This window comes from Scyliorhinus torazame, chromosome 4, assembly GCF_047496885.1.
Source record: "Scyliorhinus torazame isolate Kashiwa2021f chromosome 4, sScyTor2.1, whole genome shotgun sequence".
NCBI classification, from domain to species: domain Eukaryota; kingdom Metazoa; phylum Chordata; class Chondrichthyes; order Carcharhiniformes; family Scyliorhinidae; genus Scyliorhinus; species Scyliorhinus torazame.
In genome coordinates this window covers 365,848,257-365,862,499 of record NC_092710.1, presented here as the reverse complement: position 1 = coordinate 365,862,499, position 14,243 = coordinate 365,848,257, and the positions used below count along the sequence as shown (strand labels likewise).

General features: G+C 46.1%; 2 protein-coding genes across 2 annotated transcripts in view; one reads left to right on the top strand and one right to left on the bottom strand.

Annotated features, from left to right (window-relative positions):
• LOC140411227 (uncharacterized) overlaps positions 1–14,243 on the top strand; it is a 211,574-nt gene that overhangs the window by 42,734 nt on the left and 154,597 nt on the right. The gene's annotated exons all lie outside the window — the stretch shown is intronic.
• Positions 131–14,243, bottom strand: part of LOC140411773 (uncharacterized) — a 33,287-nt gene continuing 19,174 nt past the window's right edge. The window contains exons 2-4 of the mRNA XM_072500757.1: positions 11,722–11,851; positions 3,161–3,335; positions 131–2,259 (exon numbers count right to left, since the gene is read on the bottom strand). Of these exons, the coding sequence (XP_072356858.1) occupies positions 2,094–2,259; positions 3,161–3,335; positions 11,722–11,851 (471 nt within the window). The 3' untranslated portion in view covers positions 131–2,093. The remainder of the gene's footprint in view (positions 2,260–3,160; positions 3,336–11,721; positions 11,852–14,243) is intronic.

Here is a 14,243-nt window from a genome sequence, read left to right as displayed (position 1 = left end):
AGTTTATCTGATATGAAACTAGTGATGTGATCAGTGACCCAGATTTATTTGTGAGGAAGAATCTAACACGAGACCAAATGTGTAAATGCATCACCCTCTTTATTTCACAGTGAGAATCCATTCCCAGCAGTTTGAAAAACAAAAGACAAACAAAGACTAGAAGACGATGGATTATTTACTGCACCAGACAAACCTGTGAATGGGTCACCTGTTAACGGGAGTCAGATCTGAATCGATCATTTTCTCAGTCACAGATTCAGTCTGTCGATATTCCCAAAGTCAGCTCCCAGTGTGGGTTTGAGGAGATCTGAATGGAAACTTTATTCCACCTTCAGTCTCTGGATTCTAATTTTAAACTGGGATTCTTTCTCCGGTTTAAGGACCAGTTTTCAGCTGCTTCACACCTGGGTCACAAAACTCCCACTTTCACTTTCCTGATCTGGGCCCATCTGTTTCCTGAACTTGGACTGATGTGAGTCAGACCAAACCGGGTTGAGAAACAACCTTTTTAATCATCCCCACCACAATGTCCAGTGTTTGATTCTCAGGACTGGCAGGAAAAGGGAATATTTTACTGCCCACACAGGGTGTGGTCTCCATTAGCAGGTTTCTCCAGTGAGTGACGTGTTCTTCCTACAGTGTCCAGTGTCTATTCCACACAGTCTGTTATATGGTCCATTCCCATTATATTTCAGAGCACAGGGCACAGAACTATTCAAACATTGAAGCAAAATCTTCCCGATGATGTGATGAAAATATCATTATTTTACAAATGGTGAACACACTGTCTCTTTACAGTTTAAACATTCCCTTGTAATTAAATAATTCCATTTGGAACTAACTCCGACTGAGAGAGCCCAGGAACAGTCCCACATCTGATCACTCCATGATTTCACATTTAACAGCTTCAATACTCTGTGCTCTGTCACAAATCCCAACTCTTTTCACATCAACTTGAAACATTCTGGTCAGTATGATGGATAAATATGAATATATTCCATGGCTGTGTGAAGATGGAAAATTATGGAACTATATCTGTCACTCGGACCATCTCAGTCTCACTCTCACAATTCATTGAAAGCAAGATTACAGAAAAAGCAAATTAGTGCAGTGATTAATCTCCGTTCCCCAATAGAGGGCCCACCACCCGGTACAATTGAGTTTTGCCCTGTATCTGTGCAGTGTGGAGACGTGTTCAGCAATGAATTTCAGACGTTGAAGGGAAACCTAATTATAAATAATATTAACAGGAAATAGAGCAGGCGGGACTCAGAGACAGTCAAATATATCAGGGCTGGAGTCACATGTACGGCTAACGTGTGGGTGGACGATCACGTGTTTGCTCCACATTTGGTTGGTTAAGTGAGTGGTTAAGAACATGGCAGGTAGAATATGATGTGGTGATGTTTGGGCTCCTTAGTTAAGGGTGGATGAACCGAGTTTAGTGGGAGTGCATTCCCTGTTTATCAGACAGATTACACACTCGAGGGACAGTGTGGGAAGGTGGAGTTAAGGTCGAAGATCAGCCATGATCTTCCTGAATGGTGGAGCGGATTGAAGAGTCTCTGTTTTTATTTAATTTTGAGGCAGACAAAACGTTCCAGACCCAGGTGAGAACCACGATGACCGGACAATGTGGGGAGAAACTGGACATCGAGAAAAGAACATTGTTTAGAATCATTGAGCTAAATAATCAATGGGACAGTGTGTGGAAATGAGGAAGAAATGTTCACTGTTGATATGAATGTCGCTGAATAATTTTGAATCTAGAATAAATGCTGCAGTGTGTGTGTGGGAGTCATAATTACTAACTGCCAGTAGAGGGCAATATTTCTAAACAGGGTCACAGGGATTTGGAGATGGACATTGGTGGAATTGTCCAAAATGCCAATATTGACTCAGAGACGTAACCTGTCTGATGAACAGACATTGCGTTCCCTCAAAGGTAAATATAACCGTCTTGAGGTAAGGAGATTAAAACTATGCTCAGTATTCCAGATTAAACCCAATGGAAAGTTAAACAGTTTTAGAATAGAGTTAAGCACATCTCACTGTTTGATGCCATGAAAGGTACAGAACCTTCCAGAAAACCTTCATTCTCCTGTCTTCATAAAACCTATTTCCATTAACCCTTCTGTGTTCAAATAAGTGATGTCAAAAAATGTGCTATTGAAGGGCTGGTCGTCTTGTTCCAAATCCTTCAGTAATTGAATCACAAGTTCTTCAGTTTGTTGTTCATCAACTTTCTTGTCAAAAACCCTGCAACAGCATTAAGAACAGAGGATTTAATTTTTATCCCCCTGACAAATCCTGTTTGGAAAGTCGGTTGCCAGGACAACAGGGACAGGAGTTGACCATTCAGCCCATTGAGGCGCCTGCACCAGTCAGTTAGTCCACAGCTGGAGTAAGATAATCGAGAAGCTGGCCAAATGGGCAGACAAGTGGCAGATAGAGTTTAACACAGTGAAATGTGAGGTGATGCATTTTACAGAGAGGGTGGAGATAGTCTATCCAGACTTAATGGCTCAGTTCTAAAGAGAGTGCAGTAGCAGAGGGACCTCGGGGTGCCCCCCCAGGATAGATTCTCTGCCATTCCGGCGGGAAAAACGCCAGTGTGAGAAACATTCATCACAATGTAGTGTACCAAAGTCAGGATGAGTGGCGCTGCCCACAGAGTTGAGGATGGAGAGCGCCCACAACCCTGGACCCTGGAGCACCACAGCAGTGGGTTGGTGGAGATTGGACCCTTGGATCTTCCGTATTATGTGTTCTGGAGGGGGTCCTTCTGCTGGCCTGTTTCTGGGTGACCAATGTTGCTGGAAATCGATCTGCATTTTCAGGAGGTCCACCTTCTTTTGTCAACATGGCTCAGTGTTGTTGGACATCTTTTCAATATGACACCCGGGCAGGAGGGCGGACTACACACCATCCAGGCCTGACCCACTGCTGAAAACAGCGGAAAACACCCAGGTGAATAATTAATGATGGGTGGGAAGATTCGGAGTGTTTTCCGGCAAGAAGCCACAGCAGGAACATTCCACATTCCCACCCACACCACAGCACTTAGTCTCAAAACGGGAGACTCCCGCCCCAGACTGATGTTGATACAAGAGCTGACAGAAAGGAACATCAATCACAATATATCAGTCACTAAACTCACCTGACATAGAACCAAACAGGAGGTCCAGTTTGTAATGTAACTGCTGGATCTGTTGGTTCCGGTGGATTGATGACTTCGGGAACTATTAGGACAAATACACTGAATCTTTGTTGTATTTTGCCATTTTTCAAGTATCCAACAACTCCCCAAGATGCAGCGAGAGGAATAACGGTACCTGTAGACAGAGAGACACAGCATTTAACTGGGTGATCAGCTTACGGGGATTAAAAAGTTACAGGTGAGGGGGTAGGGTGACTTTGTTGAAATGTGGAAAATGTTGTGATATCACTTTAAGGGAATATGCAAATGAACAAGTAGCCAGGATGTAGAGCAGCACGTGACGAACTAACTCCACCATCAACAACCAAGAAACAAATCACCCCGAAGCCCTGACAATCGTGGCTGGAGACTTCAACCAGGCCCACCTCAGGAAGGTTCCACCCAAACTCCATCAACATATCTCCTGCTCCACCAGAGGTGCGAACACGCTGGACACTGCTACACGGGCATCAAAGGGGCCGACCGCTCCATTCCCCAACCACACTTTGGCAAATCCGAAGAAAAGCGCGCCGTGCTGGTCCGAGGAATCTGAGGACATTCTCCGCGACTGCTTGGACACTGTGGATTGGTCCATATTCAAGGCCCCGGCAGCGAACCTGGACGAATACGCAACCACCGTCACAGACTTCACCAGGAAGTGTGTCGAGGACGGTGTAGCAAAGAAGACAATACGGGTATTCCCCAATCGGAAACCCTGCTCAACCAAAGGGTTCACTCCCCGCTGAAGTCCCGGACGGAGGCGTTCAAGTCTGACCCCCCTGACCTCGATCAGAAATCCTGGTACGACGTACGGAAACCATCAGGGACGGCAAAAGGCAATACCGGATCAAACCAGAGTCCCAGGCCAACGTCACTAACCCACGGCGACTGTGGCAGGGCCTACACAAGATCACAGGCTACAAAGCAAGGCCAGGCGGAATCTCTGGGGCTGGAGCATCTCTACTCGAGGAACTGAACAGGTTCAATGCCCGCTTTGAGCAGTCAGCCAATGTATCAGTGCCTCCCGCCCCAACAGCCCTGGACACACCCGTACCCACTATTACAGCCTCAGGGGTAAGAGCTGCCTCCTTGAAAGTGAATCCGCGGAAAGCGACGGGTCCCGACGGAGTCCCTGGGCGAGCACTCAGAGACTGCGCAGACCAGCTGGCTCGACAATCAACACTCAAACACCTCGGCAACAAGGACACCTGTGTAAGACTGCTGGTCATCGACTACAGCTCCGCCTTCAACACCATTATCCCAACAAGACCAATAACCAAACTCTGCAACCTTGGACTTGACCCCTCCCTGTGCAGCTGGATCCTCGACTTCCTCACCAACAGACCGCAATCTGTCAGGATAGGTAACAGCACCTCCTCCACAATAGTCCCCTACACTGGGGCCCCGCAAGGATGTGTGCTCAGTCCTCTACTGTACTCCCTGTGCACACACGGCTGTGTGGCAAGATTTAACTCCAACTCAATCTGGAAGTTTGCAGATGATACGACTGTGGTGGGCCGCATCTCAAACAACGACGAATCAGACTCCAGGAGGGAGATAGATCACTTGGTTGCACGGTGTACCGAAAACAACCTCTCTCTAAACGTCGGAAAGACCAAGGAACTGATCATCAACTTCAGGAAGCGCAGCACGGCACACACTCCCGTCTGCATCAATGGCTCCGAAGTGGAGATAATAATAATATTAATAAACGCTTATTGTCACAAGTAGGCTTCAATGAAGATACTGTGAAAACTCCCTAGTCGCCACATTCCGGCACCTGTTCGGGGAGGCCGGTACGGGAATTGAACCCGCGCTGCTGGTCTTGTTCTGCATCACAAGCCAGCTGTTTAGCCCACTGTGCTAAGCCAGCCCCTAAACCAGACGGTCGATAGCTTTAAGTTCCTTGGGGTTTACCATCACCATTACTGGTCCACTCATGTTGATGCAACAGTCAAGAAAGTCCAACAAAGTCTCTACTTCCTACGGAAGGTAAAGAACTTCAGCATGTCTGCATCGACTCTCACAAACTTCTACAGATGTGCGAGAGAGAGCATCCTATCCGGCTGCATCACAGCTGGTATGGCAACTGCTCGGTCCAAGATCGCAAGAAGCTGCAGAGTGTGTTGAACTCAGCCCAACGCATCACACCAGCTTGCCATCCTCCCATTGATTCTGTCTACACCTCCTGCTGCCTCAGGAAGGCAGGCAGCATTATCAGAGACCCCTCCCACCCAGGCATTGCCTTCGTCCAGACCCTTCCATCAGGCAGAAGATACAGAAGTCTGAAGACTCGGACATCCAGACAGAGGACCAGCTTCTTCCCCACAGCTACTAGACTCCTCAACGACTCCCCCTCGGACTGATCTGTTCCCTGTAAGAACACTGTTCATGACGCTCTATGTTGCTCTTGTTTGGCCTTGTTCCGCAATGGAACCAATCGCTTTTTGTTGATCTACCATTTGTTCCCTTGGCCGCAGAAAAATAGTTTTCACTGTACTTAGGTACATGTGACAATAAATATCAATCAACCAATCAGTGGATCAATTCTGGATCCATGCTGCCATCCCCTTCCATCACATGAGTTTAAATTTTGCTAACAGTCTATTGTAAAAATGGTAATTTGTCAAACTCGTTTTGAATGTTTCCATACATAACATAATTGTACACCCTCAACCACCATAAACCATTAAACATTCACCCTCAACCACCATTAACCATCAAACATTCACCCTCAACCACCATTAACCATTAAACATTCACCCTCAACCATCATTAACCATTAAACATTCACCCTCAACCACCATTAACCATTAAACATTCACCCTCAACCACCATTAACCATTAAACATTCACCCTCAACCATCATTAACATTAAACATTCACCCTCAACCACCATTAACCATTAAACATTCACCCTCAACCACCATTAACCATTAAACATTCACCCTCAACCACCATTAACCATTAAACATTCACCCTCAACCACCATTAACCATTAAACATTCACCCTCAACCACCATTAACCATTAAACATTCACCCTCAACCACCATTAACCATCAAACATTCACCCTCAACCATCATTAACCATCAAACATTCACCCTCAACCACCATTAACCAGTAAACATTCACCCTCAACCACCATTAACCAGTAAACATTCACCCTCAACCACCATTAACCACTAAACATTCACCCTCAACCACCATTAACCATTAAACATTCGCCCTCAACCACCATTAACCATCAAACATTCACCCTCAACCACCATTAACCAGTAAACATTCACCCTCAACCACCATTCACCATTAAACATTCACCCTCAATCACAATTAACCATCAAACATTCACCCTCAACCATCATTAACCATCAAACATTCACCCTCAACCACCATTAACCAGTAAACATTCACCCTCAACCACCATTAACCAGTAAACATTCACCCTCAACCACCATTAACCACTAAACATTCACCCTCAACCACCATTAACCATCAAACATTCACCCTCAACCACCATTAACCATTAAACATTCGCCCTCAACCACCATTAACCATCAAACATTCGCCCTCAACCACCATTAACCATTAAACATTCACCCTCAACCACCATTAACCAGTAAACATTCACCCTCAATCACCATTAACCATCAAACATTCACCCTCAACCACCATTAACCATTAAACATTCACCTTCAACCACAATTAACCATTAAACATTCACCCTCAACCACCATTAAACATTCACGCTCAATCACCAGTAACCATTAAATATTCACCCTCAACCACCATTAACCATTAAACATTCACCCTCAACCACCATTCACCATGAAACATTCACCCTCAACCACCATTAAACATTCACCCTCAACCACCATTAACCATTAACTTTCACCCTCAACTGCCATTAACCATTAAACATTCACCCTCAACCACCATTAACCATTAAACATTCACCCTCAACCACCATTAACCATTAAACATTCACCCTCAACCATCATAAACCATTAAACATTCACCCTCAACCATCATAACCATTAAACATTCTCCCTCAAACACCATTAACCATTAAACATTCGTCCCTCAACCATCATAAACCATGAAACATTCACGCTCAACCACCATTAACCATTAATCATTCACCCTCAACCACCATTAACCATGAAACATTCACCCTCAACCATCATAAACCATTAAACATTCACCCGTAACCACCATTCACCATTAAACATTCACCCTCAACCACCATTAACCATTAAACATTCACCCTCAGCCACCATTAACCATGAAATATTCACCCGTAACCACCATTCACCATTAAACATTCACCCTCAACCACAATTAACCATGAAACATTCACCCTCAGCCACCATTAACCATTAAACATTCACCCTCAACCATCATAAACCATTAAACATTCACCCGTAACCACCATTCACCATTAAACATTCACCCTCAACCACCATTAACCATGAAACATTCACCCTCAACCACAATTAACCATGAAACATTCACCCTCAGCCACCATTAACCATTAAACATTCACCCTCAACCATCATTAACCATGAAACATTCACCCTCAACCATCATAAACCATTAAACATTCACCCGTAACCACCATTCACCATTAAACATTCACCCTCAACCACAATTAACCATGAAACATTCACCCTCAGCCACCATTAACCATTAAACATTCACCCTCAACCATCATAAACCATTAAACATTCACCCGTAACCACCATTCACCATTAAACATTCAGCCTCAACCACCATTAACCATGAAACATTCACCCTCAACCACAATTAACCATGAAACATTCACCCTCAGCCACCATTAACCATTAAACATTCACCCTCAACCATCATTAACCATTAAACATTCACCCCCAACCACCATTAACCATTAAACGTTCACCCTCAACCATCATAAACCATTAAACATTCACCCTCAACCACCATTAACCATTAAACATTCACCCTCACCCACCATTAACCATGAAACATTCACCCTCACCCACCATTAACCGTTAAACATTCACCCTTCACCACCATTAACCATGAAACATTCACCCTCAACCACCATAAACCATAAAACATTCACCCTCAACCATCATAAACCATTAAACATTCACCCTCAACCATTGACCTTTAAACATTCACCCCCAACCACCATTAACCATTAAACATTCACCCTCAACCACCATTAACCATTAAACATTCACCCTCAACCACCATTAACCATGAAACATTCACTCTCAACCACCATTAACCATGAAACATTCACCCTCACCCACCATTAACCATTAAACATTCACCCTCAACCACCATTAAACATTCACCCTCAACCACCATTAACCATTAAACATTCACCCTCAACCACCATTAACCATGAAACATTCACCCTCACCCACCATTAACCATTAAACATTCACCCTCAACCACCATTAACCATTAAAAATTCACCCTCAACCACCATTAACCATGAAACATTCACCCTCAACCATCATAACCATTAAACATTCACCCTCAACCACCATTTACCATTAAACAATCACCCTCAACCACCATTAACCATTAAACATTCACCCTCAACCATAATAAACCATTTAACATTCACCCTCAACCCCCATTTACCATTAAACATTCACCCTCACCCACCATTAACCATTAAACATTCACCCTCAACCAGCATAAACCATGAAACATTCACCCTCAAACACCATTAACCATTAAACATTCACCCTCAACCACCATTAACCATTAAACATTCACCCTCAACCACCATTAACCATTAAACATTCACCCTCAACCACCATTCACCATTAAACATTCACCCTCAACCACCATTAACCATTAAACATTCACCCTCAGCCAACATTACCCATTAAACATTCACCCGTAACCACCATTCACCATTAAACATTCACCCTCAACCACAATTAACCATGAAACATTCACCCTCAGCCACCATTAACCATTAAACATTCACCCTCAACCATCATAAACCATTAAACATTCACCCGTAACCACCATTCACCATTAAACATTCACCCTCAACCACCATTAACCATGAAACATTCACCCTCAACCACAATTAACCATGAAACATTCACCCTCAGCCACCATTAACCATTAAACATTCACCCTCAACCATCATTAACCATGAAACATCCACCCTCAACCATCATAAACCATTAAACATTCACCCGTAACCACCATTCACCATTAAACATTCACCCTCAACCACCATTAACCATGAAACATTCACCCTCAACCATCATAAACCATTAAACATTCACCCGTAACCACCATTCACCATTAAACATTCACCCTCAACCACCATTAACCATTAAACATTCACCCTCAGCCACCATTAACCATTAAACATTCACCCGTAACCACCATTCACCATTAAACATTCACCCTCAACCACAATTAACCATGAAACATTCACCCTCAGCCACCATTAACCATTAAACATTCACCCTCAACCATCATAAACCATTAAACATTCACCCGTAACCACCATTCACCATTAAACATTCACCCTCAACCACCATTAACCATGAAACATTCACCCTCAACCACAATTAACCATGAAACATTCACCCTCAGCCACCATTAACCATTAAACATTCACCCTCAACCATCATTAACCATTAAACATTCACCCCCAACCACCATTAACCATTAAACGTTCACCCTCAACCATCATAAACCATGAAACATTCACCCTCAACCACAATTAACCATGAAACATTCACCCTCAGCCACCATTAACCATTAAACATTCACCCTCAACCACCATTAACCATTAAACATTCACCCTCACCCACCATTAACCATGAAACATTCACCCTCACCCACCATTAACCGTTAAACATTCACCCTTCACCACCATTAACCATGAAACATTCACCCTCAACCACCATAAACCATAAAACATTCACCCTCAACCATCATAAACCATTAAACATTCACCCTCAACCATTGACCTTTAAACATTCACCCCCAACCACCATTAACCATTAAACATTCACCCTCAACCACCATTAACCATTAAACATTCACCCTCAACCACCATTAACCATGAAACATTCACTCTCAACCACCATTAACCATGAAACATTCACCCTCACCCACCATTAACCATTAAACATTCACCCTCAACCACCATTAAACATTCACCCTCAACCACCATTAACCATTAAACATTCACCCTCAACCACCATTAACCATGAAACATTCACCCTCACCCACCATTAACCATTAAACATTCACCCTCAACCACCATTAACCATTAAAAATTCACCCTCAACCACCATTAACCATGAAACATTCACCCTCAACCATCATAACCATTAAACATTCACCCTCAACCACCATTTACCATTAAACATTCACCCTCACCCACCATTAACCATTAAACATTCACCCTCAACCAGCATAAACCATGAAACATTCACCCTCAAACACCATTAACCATTAAACATTCACCCTCAACCACCATTAACCATTAAACATTCACCCTCAACCACCATTAACCATTAAACATTCACCCTCAACCACCATTAACCATTAAACATTCACCCTCAACCATAATAAACCATTAAACATTCACCCTCAACCACCATTAACCATTAAACATTCACCCTCACCCACCATTAACCATTAAACATTCACCCTCAACCAGCATAAACCATGAAACATTCACCCTCAAACACCATTAACCATTAAACATTCACCCTCAACCACCATTAACCATTAAACATTCACCCTCAACCACCATTAACCATTAAACATTCACCCTCAACCACCATTAACCATTAAACATTCACCCTCAACCATAATAAACCATTAAACATTCACCCTCAACCCCCATTAACCATTAAACATTCTCCCTCAACCACCATTAACCATTAAATAACTGGACGCAGTTAGTTACACAGGATTTCTCTTTAACAAGGTAGAATTTCCTGTCACTGAGTCTCAGACAGGAGCCAGCATTCCCACAGCATCCACTGAGCTGAGAGAGATGCTGTTTCTCAGCTTCCACAAGGGTTCATGTCGTCTCCAATCGCGGGTTCATGCCTGAGAAAGAGCCTTTATTACACTCGGGAAATTCAGCAACCACAGCTGGAATCTCGCTCCCAGTGCATGTGGGAAACCTTCCCGGTTTCTGGGAACATAAAGCCGGCAGGTATCAAAGAAGTAGGGCTCAGGGGATAATGGGATATGGGGGGGGAAGGCGGGAACTTGGTGATCAGCCATGATGATAAAGAATGGCGGGGCAGGCTCGAATGGCCTCCTCCTGCTTCTATTTTCCCTGTTTTTTTCTATGTATGTAAGTAGCCCAACTAGCGCCTCATCCCACGAGTCACATGTGACCGCGGAACGCTCTGGGATTGACAATTCTTTGCTCAGTGTGTCAGTCTGTACAGAAAGTTTCAAGCGTGACAGGTTAAAGAGTGAGTGGCTGTTTTAGAATCTGTTGTTACTTTGAAGGAACATCTGACATACCTGCAACATTCCCACAACGTGCATAACTGAATAGTTTGTCCAGACCGATCGGCAGCGCACTTTTAATATCCACGGCATCAACGTCAGTTTGAACCCATTGCCGATATTCTAATTCCGCCTCATCATAATTCTAAAACAAGAAAATAAAATCCATCACCATGTGACACAACTGAACTCGCACCAAAACACATCAGTGTTGAGGGGACTGTCCTCGTTCCCAGGTGTGGGAGCAGTATTCATGTCCTGCATGGACTGACCTGGTAAAAGAGTTTGGAATTTTTGATGGGAGTCTTGGCATCACCACTTCCAGATTGATTTCCCTGACCCCCTCATGCACTCTGTCAACTTTAGAGTTATCCTGCCCATTGGGCCTCACACCTTCCCCTTGGGCTTTCAATGAAAACAAATATAGAGAATGTTCTGGAAGGCCATCGACACTGAATCATGTCCAGGAATTGTGTTTCCCTTTGGCTGTTTTACCACATTATTGAAACAGAAAGGTTTCAATGGGTTAGAAATTGGTCCTCGTATCCAGGCACTAATCCAGGATGAAAAGAAAAGAATGTCATTGGACCGTAAGAAATAGGAGCTGGAATAGGCCCAATAACTCCTCAAGCCTGTTCCACCAATCAACAAGATCATGCCTCACCTTTAACCCCAACTCTACTTGCCCCACGCACTCCCCACCTGTTCCATTGTGTTGTTGTGTTGGAGAAGTTTCCGTAACTCCCAGAGACTGCTGGCTGCAGACATTCTAACTGTATTGGAACACATTTACCGTTTGGAGAACATTCCCCGACACGAGCTTCTTTTCGTGCTGCTTTCTGCGAGACTCTCAGATCACGAGTAGATGTCACTTCCTGCCAGTGACATCACAGGGTTAACCCTTCACAGGACCTGTCCGAATATACTCCATTATACTACACCCCGAGCAACCTGGAATCCTAAATTGTACCTTGTCACCTTGTCTGTTTCAATGAGATCCTCTCATTCTCCTAAATTCCAGAGAGTTCCCGACAATATGATTCCTTTCAGTATTGGACATCTCTGTAACCCAGGAATCAACCCAGTGAATCTTCACTGCATCATCTCCAAGGAATGGACGTCCTGTTTTGGATCCGGTGCGAGCGTGCATACCCTGGTCGAGGCCAGAGTGGGCCTCCAGGACTGGCAGCGCCAGGTGGCGGGGTTGTCTCAGGGATTACCCGCACCCCAGTCCCATGGAGATGCCTGGGGGCCACCGGGCACCCCGAGGGAGGAGGAGGTGCTGGGGCCCGTGCCGGTGACTCCCGCAGGGGAGGTGTCGGAACACCGCAGCCCCTCAGACTCCACCCCTCCTGTCCCTGGAGCCTCCAGTGGGCAGCAGGCAGAACAGGGCAGCACCACACCACCTGGGACACACGGGCAGGAGCCAGGCCCATCCAGGCCCGATCACCCCAGAAGGCACCCACCGACCGGGACCCAGGTGGCAGGGCGGGAATCACAGCAGGGCCGCCTCCACTCCTGCTGGACCGTCTGGGGAACTACCTAGACGCAATGTTAGGGCTGGAAGGCCAGAACGTTAGACACCAGTTAAGTTGGCAGGGGTGCAGGGCACAGTTTCGAGTTAGGGTCTCGGGTTTTCACATTAAACACCTGTTCACACCGTTCCAACCTGCCTCGGTGCTCTGTCAGGGTGTGAGGGGTGGGCTGGGCTGGGCTGGCCATAGAGGAGGTGGGGGGGGAATGGGCGGATGTTGTGGGTGGCGTGGGCTCCCCACCGTACACCCCCCCCCCACCCCCACCCCACCGCCCGTGTGATGGACTGGCCAGCTGGCATGCAGGGTTCACCCAGGTGGAAGGTGCGACCGTGGGCATGAGGCAGACATTGTCAAACGATGTGGAGCACGGAGCTCATGGCAGAGCGGGCTGTCATCACCCTCCATCCCATGGCTCCGACCCGCTGTTACTGCCAACCCAGGGCCCCCAGCTCGGAGCGCCGCAGGTATGTATCACCGAGCTGCAGGCGGGGGATGTGGGGGCCTGGTGGTGGGAGGCGGTGTCCGTGCCCCAGGCCAGGTTCCCCCCCCCGTCTAGTTGGTGAACCTGGAGACGATCAGAGCGTCCCGTGCCCATTGGCCCCGGTGCACATGTTGTGCGGCCCCCTGAGCTGCCCATTGCAGGGGACCCTGGGGGGTCTCACTGTCACAGGGGTCCCTGTGGGGGGGGGGGGTCTCCCTATCACAAGGGCCTCTGTGGGGGGTGGGTCTCCCTATCACAGGGGTCTCTGTGAGGGGGGGTCTCCCTATCACAGGGGTCTCTGTGTGGGGGTCTCCCTATCACAGGGGTCTCTGTGGGGGTCTCACTGTCACAGGGGTCTCTGTGGGGGGGGGGGTCCCTATCACAGGGATCTCTGAGGGGGTCTCCCTATCACAGGGGTCTCTGGGGGGGGGTCTCCCTATCACAGGGGTCTCTATTGGGGGGGGTCTCCCTATCACAGGGGTCTCTGTGGGGGGGGTCTCCCTATCACAGGGGTCTCTGTG